Source organism: Ischnura elegans, chromosome X, assembly GCF_921293095.1.
Source record: "Ischnura elegans chromosome X, ioIscEleg1.1, whole genome shotgun sequence".
Taxonomy (NCBI): Eukaryota; Metazoa; Arthropoda; class Insecta; order Odonata; family Coenagrionidae; genus Ischnura; species Ischnura elegans.
In genome coordinates, this window is record NC_060259.1 from 4,257,901 (window position 1) to 4,273,455 (window position 15,555).

General features: G+C 36.7%; 1 protein-coding gene across 6 annotated transcripts in view; it reads left to right on the plus strand.

Moving 5' to 3' along the window:
- The window catches only part of LOC124171680 (protein GDAP2 homolog), a 424,204-nt gene extending 411,924 nt beyond the window's left edge, over positions 1 to 12,280 (plus strand). For all 6 annotated transcript variants that reach the window (XM_046550918.1, XM_046550917.1, XM_046550914.1 and 3 more), the window contains 6 exons: positions 1 to 187; positions 1,662 to 1,815; positions 2,018 to 2,157; positions 7,881 to 7,935; positions 8,015 to 8,158; positions 8,517 to 12,280. In XM_046550918.1, the coding sequence (XP_046406874.1) occupies positions 1 to 187; positions 1,662 to 1,815; positions 2,018 to 2,157; positions 7,881 to 7,935; positions 8,015 to 8,158; positions 8,517 to 8,549 (713 nt within the window). In that variant the 3' untranslated portion in view covers positions 8,550 to 12,280. The remainder of the gene's footprint in view (positions 188 to 1,661; positions 1,816 to 2,017; positions 2,158 to 7,880; positions 7,936 to 8,014; positions 8,159 to 8,516) is intronic.
- The last annotated feature ends 3,275 nt before the right edge of the window (positions 12,281 to 15,555 follow it).

Below are 15,555 nucleotides of genomic sequence, written 5' to 3' on the forward strand. Positions count from 1 at the left end.
GTTGTGATGAGTCTGTGGATCTTTCGTCATGGTCTTCCTCTCAATTTGATGTTTCCTTAAATGTTGGTGAGCATGCTTTCAGTCAGATGCAAGGTGACTTGGATCAACAACGACTGCTCGGTGGAAGCCATGGACAAGGAGACCCCCTGGGAGATATAATGCTCAAAGAAATGCAAAACAAAGAAAGGTCTGTTCTGCAACATGATAGGTACCCTATGGCAAGAATACCATATTAACCTCCTGAAAGTTATAAAAATCCATGGCTCATTGTCCTGAGAATAAATGAAAATGATGTTTATTCATACTGCAACGCATGTTGGATTCCAAGCTTTAAACATCCAGTGCATAGGCGGATCCAGGGGGAGGGGGGCACGGGGGCACGTGCCCCCCCTGACCCTTAAAAATATGCTAGATTTTTAATACAGTCCCATTATTATTTCGTTCGTTTGTATTGTTCGTCTCACTTGTAACAAGGTATCCTTGTGCCCCCCCTGAACAAAATCCTGGATACGGCCATGCTTGTGCCCCTCCCAGAAAGAAATCCTGGATCCGCCCCTGATCCAGTGTGACAGTCTATATCGAGGTGAAGGAATCCAGCATTGCCTATTACAAGCAGCCTCATTCAGGAATGACTGTACAGAATTCAAAGCCTTAGCCAGCTGTAATTTTGCTGTAACTAGTAGGTACAATTTGGCTATTTGTAATGGATGTGGGCTGAAATTGATTATGCTCCCTGGCAGCATGTAAGAGTACTTTTAACTGGACTGTTTTATGAAATGAGGTATGGTGGAAGGGGAGGATACTCTGTATATAACAAAAAAGCTGCATTCATGTTAAATATTTTCATCTGTTAAAATTGAGTATGGGAAATCGATGAAATTGTCTTCTTGTGACCTATCATCAAAGTCAGTGTAGCTTATTCATGTATTGTACGTATTTCTCTGTTGACTGTGACAGAGTTTAAAAAATAAAGACCTTTAATTTTTCTATTTTTCAATCGGTCGCGTACTTATCAAACTATTTGTGACAAAAAAGGCAATGGCCTTAACACTTTAACTTGGAAGTAAGTAAATGACATGATAAACTTGTCAATCCGTTGACAGCCTCTCCACTAACTCTCGGCCTTCGGGCATCAAGCTGATTTTTGTTGCTTACACTCATGCGAGCGATTCCTTCCATTAATGAAAGATTCTCCCCAAGCAAGTAAATAAACTCAAATGGAATTACTTACTCATTGCAAGTGAGGGGCAACTTTTGCATTTTCTTCTTTCAAACTTCTGAGAGAATGAATGAATGAATTGGCATTGGGTTTGTTTTTTGTTGCCATTTATCCTTCCCTTCCATCAATACTCAATCCCATGAATAAATTGTGAATTCGGGCATGAGTGAACAAGCCCATTGCAACATTTTGAAAAATAGAATAAATAAAAGGAATCAATGAAAATGAGGAATAATCTTATGTGCTATGAAATTCAAATTTTCTCATGTGTAGTGATAAAACTTCTGCAGTCTGCCGTAGGTACTAAGCTATTTTAATGATTTCAAAAATGAATATGTAAAATTTCTAAACCAATATATTTCCTCCAATTCATCAATCTCATGATGCCTTAAACTCTAAAATATCAGGATATTCCTTGTCCTAAGGATCTTTTTCTTTTTAGATATGAACGTTTATTACGACGTGCCAAAATGGAAGATCTGTCAGAGGTGTCTGGCATTGGATGCCTTTACCAGAGTGGTGTTGATAGACTAGGTCGTCCAGTCATTGTTTTTGTTGGCAAATGGTTCCGCTTTGGAGAAATTAATTTAGAGAAGGTTAGTTACATGGTTATTTTGGCTCATCATTCAGTTTTTTATTTCATCCTTCATTAAAATTATTAGCTAGTTTTATAAAATTTTCTTTCATAATCTTGCATTGAATATGCTCACTAATCATATTCATTTTTTAAGTATCAATTTCATTAATTGTTGTACATACACATGCCAACAAGTAACCAATGCTTTCCTTCCATCTTAGGCATTGCTGTATCTTATCTACCTCCTGGATCCAATAGTGAAGTCTGACTATGTAATTGCTTATTTTCACACCTTGACATCCAGTAGCAATCATCCTTCACTTACATGGCTAAGGGATGTTTACAATGTCCTTCCTTACAAGTGAGTATATATGTATCTATTATTCATGCGCATATAACTTAATTACCTATATCATAAACTTCAATTTATTTTGATGGTAGGTAGGTAAATATCTGTAGGACGTGACTGATAATGAAAGCCATTTCCGCTGTAAAGAGAGAGAGAGGCAAGTGAAGAAAGGTATCCAGTGTCATCATTAGCATGTTCTTAACAAAAGGCACCAAGGGTTCCAGGGCTATACATGCCACCTGCCAAGAGGAGTGTTGTATTTGAGTGTGCCCTTCAAAAAGTGCCCCTGACAGGATCAGCCAATCTCTGAAAGATCTCTGCCAACTAGCCTCAGATTTCAACCTCGGTCCACTGGGTGGGAATATTAAACTCTAGCTACCATACCAACCTCATCATCAGCCCTCATTTGGTGTATTTACTCTAGAATTGTATAAAAGGCTTGGTTATGTGATGATGAGGTAGGGCTATATTTCTCACTTGTTAAACAAGAAACTGTGACAATTACATGCGTTATGGGGAGCACATTTACATCCATTGATACACTTCAAGAATTGGACATTGTATTGATTTTCTTCCAAACATTACGTGAGGGTTTGATTTATAGCATCACCTTAAAATTATTTTATCATTAAATCAGGGTGGCGATGGAATTCTTCAAGAAAATAAAGCTCTCTTTTATAAGTTAATATTAGAGACTTGCGAATAGTATCCGCGAATACTCGAATACTTTGAATGTCGCGCCATACACTGTCGCACGCACGTCGTTGGTAGTTGGCTCGGGAAAATGTAGAAAAAACTAGTCGTTAAGTGCATCCAGCACCGTTTTAGGCAAGTTGACGAACTACATCAAATTCGCGGATTAGAGCGGTGAAAAGAGTTCGACGTGGGGAACCGAAAATGATTGGATGCAAAAATCCGACAATCCCCGGTTTCCCCCACCAGCAGCTCGATTCTGTAAATGTGATATGGCCGTCACAAGCGGATTTCGTCAATGTATTCACGGCTTTGACGCTGGAGCGATTCTGAAACTTTTTAGTGACGTCACTCTCACAGCCGCGTCCGTGAAAGTATTCACGCCCAAGAGGGCCCGTGGTAGCAGTGGTAGCTTCGTCGCGGCAATGCGCTCTAATTTTTCATTATGAATTTACGCTGTGGTTGATAATTAATAGCACATTATTCATTAATTACGATGGTGGCTATTTCATATTGTCACTTCCCATAAGTAATATGTATTAAAAACAAATAAAAGAAATGCGTAAAGTTAAATTTACATTCGCGTCCTATTTAAATTGATTGGCCTTCATTGCGATTGAAGTTGGTGGGAAGTTAAACCTTGCGCTGAGGGTTTGACAATTATCTTATATTTGTGCATCTTCTAGAATGTACAAGTAAAATACTCACAACTTAATGTTCATAATAATTTGGAGTAGAACCATTGGTAAAAGTATTGTGCGGTACTGAATGTTAACAGATTTATTTAATATTTGTTTCGTAAGTTCAAGCCTTCGATTTGTTTTTATTAACGAGAATGGAGGCTCTTTACATACCTCCGCTACTTTTGCATGAGCATCAATGTCGACGGAGGCAATAGATGCACATACTTCGGCGGCAGATACGCGATATCAACAATCCCTTCGAGACGCGAGATTGGCGATGGATCACTGAGTTCACACCACGATTAATTCGTAGACGATTAGATGGCTTGCCGGGGCATACTTTAGTACGTTAAGATAAACATTGATCATCTATTCCATCTCTTCCATGCATTATTGCTGCCGTTCAGTAACACGACCAACATTATTCGTTTTTCTGTTGACACAATAGAAATACTAAGACATGTAAATATCTCGTCCTCTAGCAGAAACTGTTAATAATCTACTAGTATTCGCGCCAGAAACATTTTCATCAGTATGAATCGTGAATAGTGGCATGTGCTTGCACAATCAGACATATATGTATACGCACCACAGCGCATTTAAAATTATGTACTGAAATGATGAGAACAGCTCAAACGCATACGAGAATGAACCATTATTAAATAATAAAATAACACTTATTATCATTCCGCGTAAGCATTAGCTCCATACTATGAGGAAATTAGAGCTAATTGTGCAATTACGAGCCCGCTACGTGATAACTGACTTCGATACGCAGCACTTGACAACATATAAAAGAGGTAATATACAGTTTATAGCTATAAACTAATTAAGCAACCGTAACTTATCATTAATAGGTACTTTTAAAAGAAAAGACCTCACTCAAAATTGAGTAAAGAAGTATTATTTACTTTGGGAGTGAATATTCCACGGCATTGTATATGTTTGTTTCTCTATGGTAACTGAAGTTGCAGTTGGCCGCTGAAGTACGTTTGTGTCGGAGATTCTGATTCGTTCCTCGCATCCGCACAGCTACCAACATAAGAAACTGAAGTGATCGTTCGCAATCCGTCAAACATCTCACGACACAGGCTTGCAGAATCGCTTGAACGTCTTTCACGGTGAGAGGCGTGAGAACTCCACTGTGGTTCGAAGCACGCGAAGCACAGATATCACATTTACAGAATCGAGCTGCAGGAGAACCTCAGTACCGCGGGATGGTAACTACGCAGCGCAATTCCCAAAATCCACTACCCCCTCCATCCATCAGCCCTCGGCCCCTCCTCCGAAGCTTTCCTCCTCTCCGAAATCAAACAAAAGGTGAAAAGGTCCCAGCTCGCGCAGGGTTCGTATTACGAAGACCATAAATAAAAAGCTTCAGAAGAAAATATCAAGTTACATGAGAGTAATAGACTCGTGTTTCACGCTTCCCTCTTTCTCCCTCACTGACCTTATTCTGCCTACCTGCTTCGAAGTTCCCCATTTCTGGAGGTCAATTGCTGCAAGAGTCATCTATTATCCCGAAAGGTGTCTAACAATGACTTTCGGCAATAGGGTAGTTTCCTTCATCAAAGAAAACGAAAGGCATTGATTGCGATTCGTTACCCACCATTAGTGTATTCATAATACACAAATTATTTGGTTTTTGAAATACCGGTTTAGACGAATGGCAAGGGTCAAATTTTATCCTCATTTGAAAAAGGCCAGATTGGCGCCCATGCGATTCCACTCCGCATGACGTCACAGGGACCTAGTTTCTACACGAGAGGATAGGAGTTATGCATCGTCTGAGGTTACCAATGCAAGCATGAGGCACAGAGCTCAGGGAAACATGTCTTAATAATCACCTATTAAAACTGGCTAATGTCGGAAAGTTTTCTTCGTTTGATAAGGTATTAATAAACCTTTTTTAAGCCAAGCGCTACCGTTCAGGAAGGTACTCAGCTATCCGCTAGCATCCTGCGACGTATCAGAGCTAAGCCTCGCCTCAAGGTCACCTCACCGGGCGGAAGGGGGAACCAGAAATACGACGTACGGAGATATTTCCCGACATTCATACTTAAGCGTCTCGTTTTCGCGCGCTTGAAAATTTTCACTTTTCATTTAATCGCGAAAAATAGATGTTGTCATTTAAAAATCTAAAAGCGCGAAATACGTACTCCAGGAGTAATAATCTTTCGATTAAGGCAATAAAAAAATAATAGGAAACCACCCTATTGATATTACACCTTTATTGGATTGAAATATTAGTAATGTGCGCGTAATTTAAAAAAGAATAAGACCAAACGCGACGTATTTCTGACTTTATTTGAGCATTTTACGCAAGGAAATAAATGTCGAAATAGGACGGAGACTTAGCATTCTAGCGAAACTCGATATCCTCGCAGCTGAGCTTCTCGGAAGTTGATGTGGTATTTTTTCCGAAAACATACCTATATCAAGTTACAATTTATGAGTTATGCTATAATTTTCTATTGTCACAGTCAGAGAGGAAGGGATATTTTCTCAGGAAAATTGAATTCTCCCTGCTAGAAATTCGAATTCATCTGCTTATCTCGTGAGAACTTCCAAAGATGGACTGAAAATAATTGAAGAAGAAGAAAATCCGGCGGAGAAGCGCATGTATTTTGCAAAACGCCTCGGATTGTCCGCTAGTACTTGACAGTGGGTGCCTTCATAGCTCGGCGATATTTGAAAGAGATGTTGGTTGAATCAACTATATGCCCAAACTGTTTCCATAAAATTAAAATATTCCATTAATCAGCTAAATTCCTGTTGGAATCCTTTATAGGAAATCAAACTTACTCCCCAATATCTTGTGTTTCCTGCTGCATAGGCAACCGAGTCAAACATTCCCGCATTCATCGTTTTTTTCGTCCATCCCCTTAAAAAACTATAGATCATGGTTCCACTGGATACCTTTTTTATTTATACATTCATCAAGTGAAATAGAAGAAGAAACGCACGTTTTATATACTTTGCGCAACTCTAGTATTCGAGGTATTCGAATATTCGAGCTATGATTTAATATTCGAATTCGATATTTGAGTTCGAGAAATCTGCTCTTCGACCCATCTCTAGTTAATATGCTTTACAATCTCTCCATGAAGGTGAGCAGATTCACTTGTGATATAGAAGGGAATCCAAAAAGCATACTTTATCTCAAATACAGATTATTGATTAATCAGGAAACATTTTATCTGACTTTCACCAATTTGCCTCTAACTTTTATGATTATTTCTAATCTTCTCCCATTGATAAAATTAGTGCTTCTCCTAATCTAGAAGGTTTTGCTGTCACTCATTCCAAGTCCTTATTTCTCTATCCGCTCACCAAATCTGAAATGAAAAATATTGTTCAGAGCCTGGGTAAAAGACAAAGCTCTGGCATTTATAAAATTTTAGTTCCGTAATTAAACTTTTTTTTTACTTTTTTATGGAACTTCTTCACTAACTTCTAAATGAATAAATCAGATTAGGGGTGTTTCCATCCCCACTTAAGGTATCAAAAACAAGGGTGGTAGACATGGTATAAATTCATGCAATCCAATCTCACTGCTGAAGGTTTTCAGCAAATTATTTGAAAGGGCTTTTTATGTCAGGTTAATTTCTTACCTAGAGGTTACCAATCTCCTTTCACCATCACAGCATGGTTTTAGGCAACATAAATCTACATCATCTGCTGGCTATCAATTAATATCCCATTCATTAAATGCTCTAGATTAAAGAATGGAAGTTGCTGCAATGCTCTTTGATTTCTCTAAAGATTTTGACTGTGTTGACCATCAACTGCTTCTCAATAAACTCAACTGATGGGCATTTTTGGCATCCCTCTTGACTTGATAAAATCATATCTACTTATTGACACCGTCCAGCACAAGATTATTTCTGTAAAAGGTGCTAATTTTGTTTCCCAGGGTAATAGGGGCCGTCAGGCCAGGTTGGCTGATTGATAATTGCTGAGGGCCCCGAGCTTAGGGTGCCCAGACAATGCTCTCATCAAGTGAAGCATATACAAAAGGTGCAATATAAAAAGGCATAGATTACTTGAACAAAATTTTTTTTGCAATTACAAAATGTTACGTTTACACTTGTTTTATGAACAATATGCTCAGTGTAAAATGGTTATAAAATAATTAATGAAATAAAGGTGTCAGAAGATAAAAGAGAACCTTATGCTTTATTGCTCTAGTGAAATGCTAATTCTAATTGTTTCCTTTAGAGATATTTTAGTTTTTAGTGCAGTTTCAAGGTACAAAGCCAAATAGATAATAGAACCGACCTAATATTTTAGTCAGTTTAATTATAATGTTATCTGTTATTTTATGCTAAAATTTAATGGATAATGTTTTGTTTTCAGGTACAAGAAAAACTTAAAAGCCTTTTATATAGTGCATCCCACATTTTGGACCAAGGTATTTTCCATTTAAGATTGTCTTTGAATTATTTTTACAATCCTGGATTGATTTATTTTTATGTATTTTGTCTCTTTAGATGATGACATGGTGGTTCACAACTTTCATGGCTCCTGCTATTAAGCAGAAGGTACAAAACATGGATGGAGTGAAGAATCTGTACACTAAAATTTCACCAGACCAGCTAGAAATACCAATGTATATTATTGAATATGACATGACAGTAAGTAATCAATATATGTAATCAGGTGTGCCCATCTCCCAGTGGTAATGTTTCATTACACCAACATTCCTCCCCCTATAATGCCCATCTGCTGACACGATAAAATGTTTGACCTAATTAAGTGAAACATTTAGATTTTCATTTGCTGTAAATGGATAAAAATGTTTAGATTTTGGGGATATTTTGTGATGTATTTTCCAAAATGTGTGATTCTCCTTCATATTTTTCACTATCCAAATGCAACTCTCTATTTTTTCTCAATGTAAGGAATAGATCTGTAAGTAATTTATTCTGTAATTCACAGAAGCATTGTATTATTTTGATCAGAAGTTAAACTAGACTGTACATTTTTTTTCAGATTAATGGCATTGGTTACCTGCAAACACATTAGAAGTTATGCTTCTGCAGCATCAATGACTGAAACTAAATGCTGCAGCAGTATTAGTTAGCTTGTTGCCTGTGATAGGGTTCACTCCCTTTTCAAATGTATTAGTAAGCAGGAGTAGGTAGTTTATTTGTTGAAAACACTAGTTATTGCTCCCAAGTTTCTCTATAATGTGTTATACAAATTTTATAGAATTTGCTCCAGCCTAGACCAAAAAATATTCAATGTCTGATGGATGGGCTTAACTATTTTTAAATTGTAAATAATAAAAATTATTTACTGTTAAGGATTGCTATATTGTGAAAGAAAGTAACATGAAGTTGGTTTCAGTTTGTTGTTTCTCAAAGGGTAGAGCAAATTATCTTGTTTATGATAGCATAAAACTTTGTACTTAAAGTACCCATTGACTGTTTTCTCTCCCTCCCAGTTTATTGCTTTCATTAATTCTGAGACTAACTTTGTAACCTAGTAGCAGAATTGAATATTCATGTGAAGAACAATCATATATATGAATCAAATCAAAATATTATGAAAGTAGAAAATACCTCAAGCTTTGTTTTGAATGAAGTGCTGTAGGCATCTACCCTACAGCAGTACATATATGCCTTCCTAGAATGAATACACCATAAGCTCAAAAGTACCTTTATATACTTTGCACTTCCCATACAAATATTTTGAGATGTTATGAAAGAAGACAAACTTTCAATGGAATTGAATGTGGACATGCATGTAACATGTTTATTAGTAGCATTGTTCTCTAATGAATTTTTTGCATTTGCTGAAAATGTGACCACGTTATTCACATGAAACGCTCCCAGCAACAACACAGATTTAAATAGCTCCTGAAGTATTTGTCAGTACCCAGTCAACACAACAATTATGGCCACAATGTGGCCATACTTTGGCCGTACTGTGGCAAGGCATTATGACCATAATGGGTTGCCATTATGGCGCCATAATGGTTTTGACCCCCGGCCACACACTGGCCAAAGTGTGGCTAGCCATAATGTGGCTTCAGTGTGGACAGCCACACAATGGCCACATTTTGGCTAGCATCAATGCTCTACCACTAATATATATTAATACATATATAATAATTCCTTTTTACTGGTATTATTGTACCTCCTTCAATCCAAGCTATGCCCATCAATGGAAAATAATAATTTTTGGAAAATCAAAAGTGAACCATAAATTTTAATAAAGCATTAAAAAATTTCATTTACCATCAATTAAAATTATATATAGGGTAAAATGCCCTCTGGTTGGCACCACATACCCCAAAGTAACACTTCGCGATATAGAGTATCAGAAAGGTAAATTCAAAGAAAAGCACCTACTTAGTAAATGATATGTTTGTAAGTACTTTATTATTGTAGTAAATGGACCATATATAACATAATATAACCATTAATGATCGTCTAGGTTAGTTACTAAAAAAAACAACATTGCAGATCGGCTAGTATTTCAATATTGGCTTGGATTTGAGACAGGAACATGTTAAAAGTCCACCTCCAGATATTTTAACTAGGCCTATGGGCCAATCTGTTACAGGTAAAATCACATATTTAGTCATTACAACATTTACGGTAGCCTATCTAATCTTCCCCACATTTCAACATCACAGTATTCACAGTAAAGTCACAGAAAGACTCCAAAATAGATTAAATCAATTAATAATGTGGAGGCCTTTCCTCTTTAAATAAATACATATTCTTCTTTCTTTAACACGCTTTCTTTATATCAATAAAATCAACCATCTCTCATTTTGATAACTCATCAACAAACCTGTATCCATAGTAACCGTAACCAAACTTATCACCTGTCGCAACTGTGCCTTTCCAAAGTGTGGCCATAGTTGCATATGTGTTTGGCAAGCCAGACTATATGTCTTGCCGCATGGCAACCATAGTATGGCAAGCTGTGGCTAGCCATAGCCATGGTTGCCACAGGTAAACCACAGTTTGGCCACACTGTGGCCATAATTGTTGTGTTGACTGGATAGTTTTGAAACATTATTTAATTTATTTAAGCCAATACCAGCCTACATTATCTTAATTAATATGTAAGTATTACTTATGTTCTAAAATACATTGATGCATTAATTGCATACTGATCATTATGCAAAAGTATTAACTTAGTTTAATAAAATAAAATAAACCCATATTTTGAGTCAGGGTGAAATATTATCCATACAGATCCATGAAGTTATATGAGACAATCACTCCACTCAGAGGCCTTAAATTAATTTTGGGTAGCTATGTTAATTTATTAATGACATAGATATCAATTAGAAAAATACTAGGGAAGTAATATGTTTTAGATATGTTCTGACTAGGTATAAGCTTCAACCAAAAGAAAGAAATATATGGATAACCAATTCATTGAAAATATGTTAATATGTATCAGAACTTAATAAAGCATGGAACTTGTTCCTGTTATTCTAAAACTATAATTAGATAATGCTTATTTTTCCAACTTTTGGAGGAAAAAAGCCTGCAAACCAGTACGTAAGTATTTCATTCTAAGTATGAAAAATATTGAGTTTATCAACATGGTATGCAGGTGTTTTCACGGGATGCCTTTCATGTGAGCAAATAGTTATGATATGCATGTACTTCATGTGATACCTACTGTGTAATACTTCAAATGAGTCACCTGATAATTTAACACTTGTTATTAATTTTTGCTGTAAAGAGTCATCTCTGAAAATCATCTATTGCTATAATGCATTACAATGTTGTTTAAAATTGTTACGTAATGCATTTGTAAGTGTAAGGTTGCTTCCTATGAATGGAAAGTGCCCAATTAGGTTGTGTTCATATTCATGTAATGGTTATGTCATAGTAGCTTAAATATTAGCATGTATTTTAATGTGGCATAGTAACATTATCTGTTATATGACTTTGTTTTATGGAGCTTTATTGTATTAAACCAGTATGAATTTACCAACTATGTTTGAACCCAACAACATAGATTAATATGCTATAAAATCCATTAAGTAAACATTCATTGGTGTGAATAAATAAGTCTTTTGGTAATATTACTTTGTGTGTGCTCAAAGCTTCAGGCAAATGCTGCCTCCAAATTCTGAAAGTAAGTCACCAAATATGGCATTTTTAATGCACGCAGATTTTTCAAACCAATATTTCTATCTAGCAACTACTTTTAGACTTGAAATTATGTACTTAGTGTAAATTAGAACTAGTGTTGAAAAGCAGTGTCAATATTTATAAGATATCATAAAAAGTCGTACTGGCAAATCTAGTATGTATCTAACTATGAAGAGGTTAGCTGAGAAAAATAGCCATAGTTTGCTTGAACAGGAGAAAATACTTTCTAAAAATCTCAATGAACTGTAATGATCATCTACATGCAATTTCTTAATTATTCCTGTAGAATACTGCTTGTATTTCAAGAAAATTAGAGAAACAAATGTATTTTCTATTAATCATTGTAATCTTGCCTGTTGAAAATGCAAATTCCACCTTATATTGTTCAACAAAACTGAAATTTTGGACTAGCCTACATACCTACCCCATTAGGCTCATGGACCTTCTTAGGCAAAGGAAATGTTTTCTACTGTTTATAAATTTTGTTTACTATGTAAGTGAAACAAAAATGTTGAGGCAAGTAGAACAAAATGTTTACATACCACAGAATTATCAAAAACATTTACAAAAATATGCATATTTTGATTCCCGTGATACATGGTTTCAAATAAATATTGATGAAATGTTTACTAACTTGATACTTATTTACTACTGCTGAAATCACCATAAATTTGTCTGTATTGTTCTGCAGGGAACCCATGTTTTTTTATTTATTCCCATACCACCAAAAACAGGTCAGTATTGGTCTTCTACATCAGAATTTATTAACAACTTAATTATTAAACTTAAACGACCATCCATGCCATGGATAGGGGCAACCTACCCTGGGGGGACCCCAACGCACAACCGCTTGTTTGGCAGGCAAGGACTTTGCCTCCTGCCACCAAGGCCAGTGGATTGTGGACTAATGAAGATTAATTGTAAGTGAGTAAGGAACTGAAATCAAGTAATGGTTGGATGAATGGCCCAAGAGAGAGAGAGAGACACGTTCAACCAAATTTAGCTTCACTTATTGGACATATATCTAATATTCATAGAATTTATGAATGGCCTCTTCCTGGAAACAATTTCTCTTCTGCAAACATCATCTTTCCTGAAGCCTCTTGAGCCCCATAAGCACAATAAAAAACCTATGCCCTGCATCACAGAGTAAGTATATTCTTACTATGTGTATACATGTATAGAGTAAGAATACTTACTCTATGCCTGCAGTCAGGAGCATGCTCAAAAACTGGCCACTAAAAGGGTAGAACACTTTATTCCGACATAACATGGAATATCTCAGCTGCATCTCATGAGACATAATTGATCTCCAAAGCACCTTATAAGATGTCTCTATGATATGCTTTTGAGATCATCAGAGGTTTGAAAATATAAATTTATTCATTGAGTTCATGGGTGTACCCAGCAAAGGCCGGCAGGGGTTATCTGTCCCCCCCATCCCTAGAACCACAAGTACATTTAAATTTTGAACTAATTGTATTTAAAGCCAAGAAAAGTGATACAGTAGACTCTCGTTAATACGAACTACGTTGTTGCGAAGTTCTCGTTATTACGAAGCAAATAGTTGGTCCCGTCGAAAAGGCCTATCCAAGCTATTGTAAAAGAAACGCTATTACGAAATTTTCGTTTTTACGAAATTACGAACCTAAGTCCCGGTCCCGGCGGTTACAATATGAACTTTATTACGAAGTTGCACGCACAAGTCACGGTATTTAGGTGGGTATTCACTGCACTCAAGTTTCAATAATCGCGCCACGTTTAAGTTATTCTCGTGTACTGTGCCTAAGAGCGTCAATTATGGTTCTTTATTCAGTTTACACGCTACATCATATAACAGCCTTCATTCCTGTGTAGTCATGGTAACCCACTCATAAGCGTTAGTAAATTCGATGTACAGTCAGTCCTCTTCCTATGCACATTCGATTTACGAATTTTCAGAGATACGAGCATTCAAAATTTTCAAATTTCAAATTTGGCGCCTTTCGATTTGGCCGCTACTACGCGGTGTGGCGCTGGGAAACTCACTTTGATCATGATCTGAATAAGGTATCAATGAAAATGGTGTGAATTTAGGAACTGTTCAACGTTTCGTCCGTTCTTCGTCACCGCGGGGAGCTATTTTTTCGTCTCCAAATGCATCGCAGGCCCCGCTAGATCAGTTCGCCACAAGCGTGAGTAAGCGCATACGTGTAATGCAGTGCTGCATCCCGCAGGATAACCGTACTCTGCGATAACTTACATACAGTCCGGCTGGCGAGGGTTGTCCGATTACGGCACAATAAGAGGGGCGCATCATCCTGCGCCAGCACGGTTTAAAGCCAATCGCTGTTCCCCAAACGCACCTCACACCCTCGCCTAGTCATACAACGTTGTCAAATGCATAAACGAACACTGAAATAAGCCTGATCCGCCAAAATAAGCCCATTCTTTGAATCACAAGAACAAGTAATTATTCCTCTAGGTCCTTCACGCTCGTCGTCCTTCCGGTTCTTTTCTTCATGGAACACTTTGTAAGCGTTTCCCTTTCTTACCTGGCCCCCTCACCCCCTACCCAGACCTAGACCATTTTGTCTGTTATTGGACAACTTTCGGTGGCCAGACTGTAATTTTATCAACCTAGGAACAAGGTCTTGGGACGCAACTAATTTGAATATCGGAGTTAATGTATTAGGGAAGATATCAACCCACGATTGCGTCATGGCGCAGTCTTCTGTTGAAAAACTGAAACTAATTTTCCTGTTTCTATATATTTCCGCGTAATTTAATCGCGTTTATAATACACTATTTCTTTCGACGATTCCTAGAAGCAACGTTCTTACGAACTTCGTTATTACGAACCTCCGATTTTTCGGTCCCGTGAACTTCGTAATAACGAGAGTCTACTGTATTAGTAGGTATTATACATAAAATTAATTTTTTTGAGAAAATAATTTTAAAAACTAATGAAGTGCTGTTGCAATTTTCTTGATATTTTGGTTTTGTTAATCTTTCCTGTGTTACAGGTTCAACGACCGTGACTTGCCCCCCTCTAGTTTTGATCCTGGCTACACCCTTGATTGAGTTATTGCAATGTAAACAGTAATTCAATGAAAAAGTAAACATTTTCGAAGCCAATACATGTACAGTAAAAGGGCCAGCAGCCTTTGAGCTGGACTGCAATTGATCAAAGAAGGAAGTTTCATCATAGCATGATGTGAGTATGGAAAATGCAGAGGTGGAAGGAAAATATTCAAAGGAGTTCTGGAGAAGCTAATGCAATATATATTATAATGAAATGAAATAACATATATCAATATTTCAATTTCCATATACACTTCATGATAGATGCAAGTGTTGTGACGGCTCCGTATAAGCTCGGGGCCCTCAGCGATTGCTGGCCAGCCGACCATAGTAATAAGTTGGTATTGGGATGGATCATGAACTGATAGACTTCGATTCATAGCTATTTATTTATTTTTGAAATTCTTGAGCCATAAATGAATTGGAAACTGGAATGAATTGGAAATGACTGATATTACTTCAGTCATTATAAGGTTGTAGATAAATCTCTGACAGCAAAGCCTCGTAAAAATACCTAATCCTAATCCTTGTAATCCTTGTTCTTATGTTTTTCTTTCATAGCCCTGGTGATAGTTTTTAATAAACAGAAACGTTGGCTATAACTTTTTTGCATAACATACGTGACCTACACTCCAAGAAATATTTTAACATATAAAAATACCCTTTGTCTATTTCAATTTTGCAATCAGCTTTCCCATGAGTCTCATATTTATTGTTTGTGTTCCAACAATTTTTCCATATCTCAGGTGTGAAAATGTCAAATATATATTTTGGCAACCAGTAATGGAAAGTTGCAAAAACTTTAACTAACATTAAGCTGTCAATTTTCTTAAATAAAA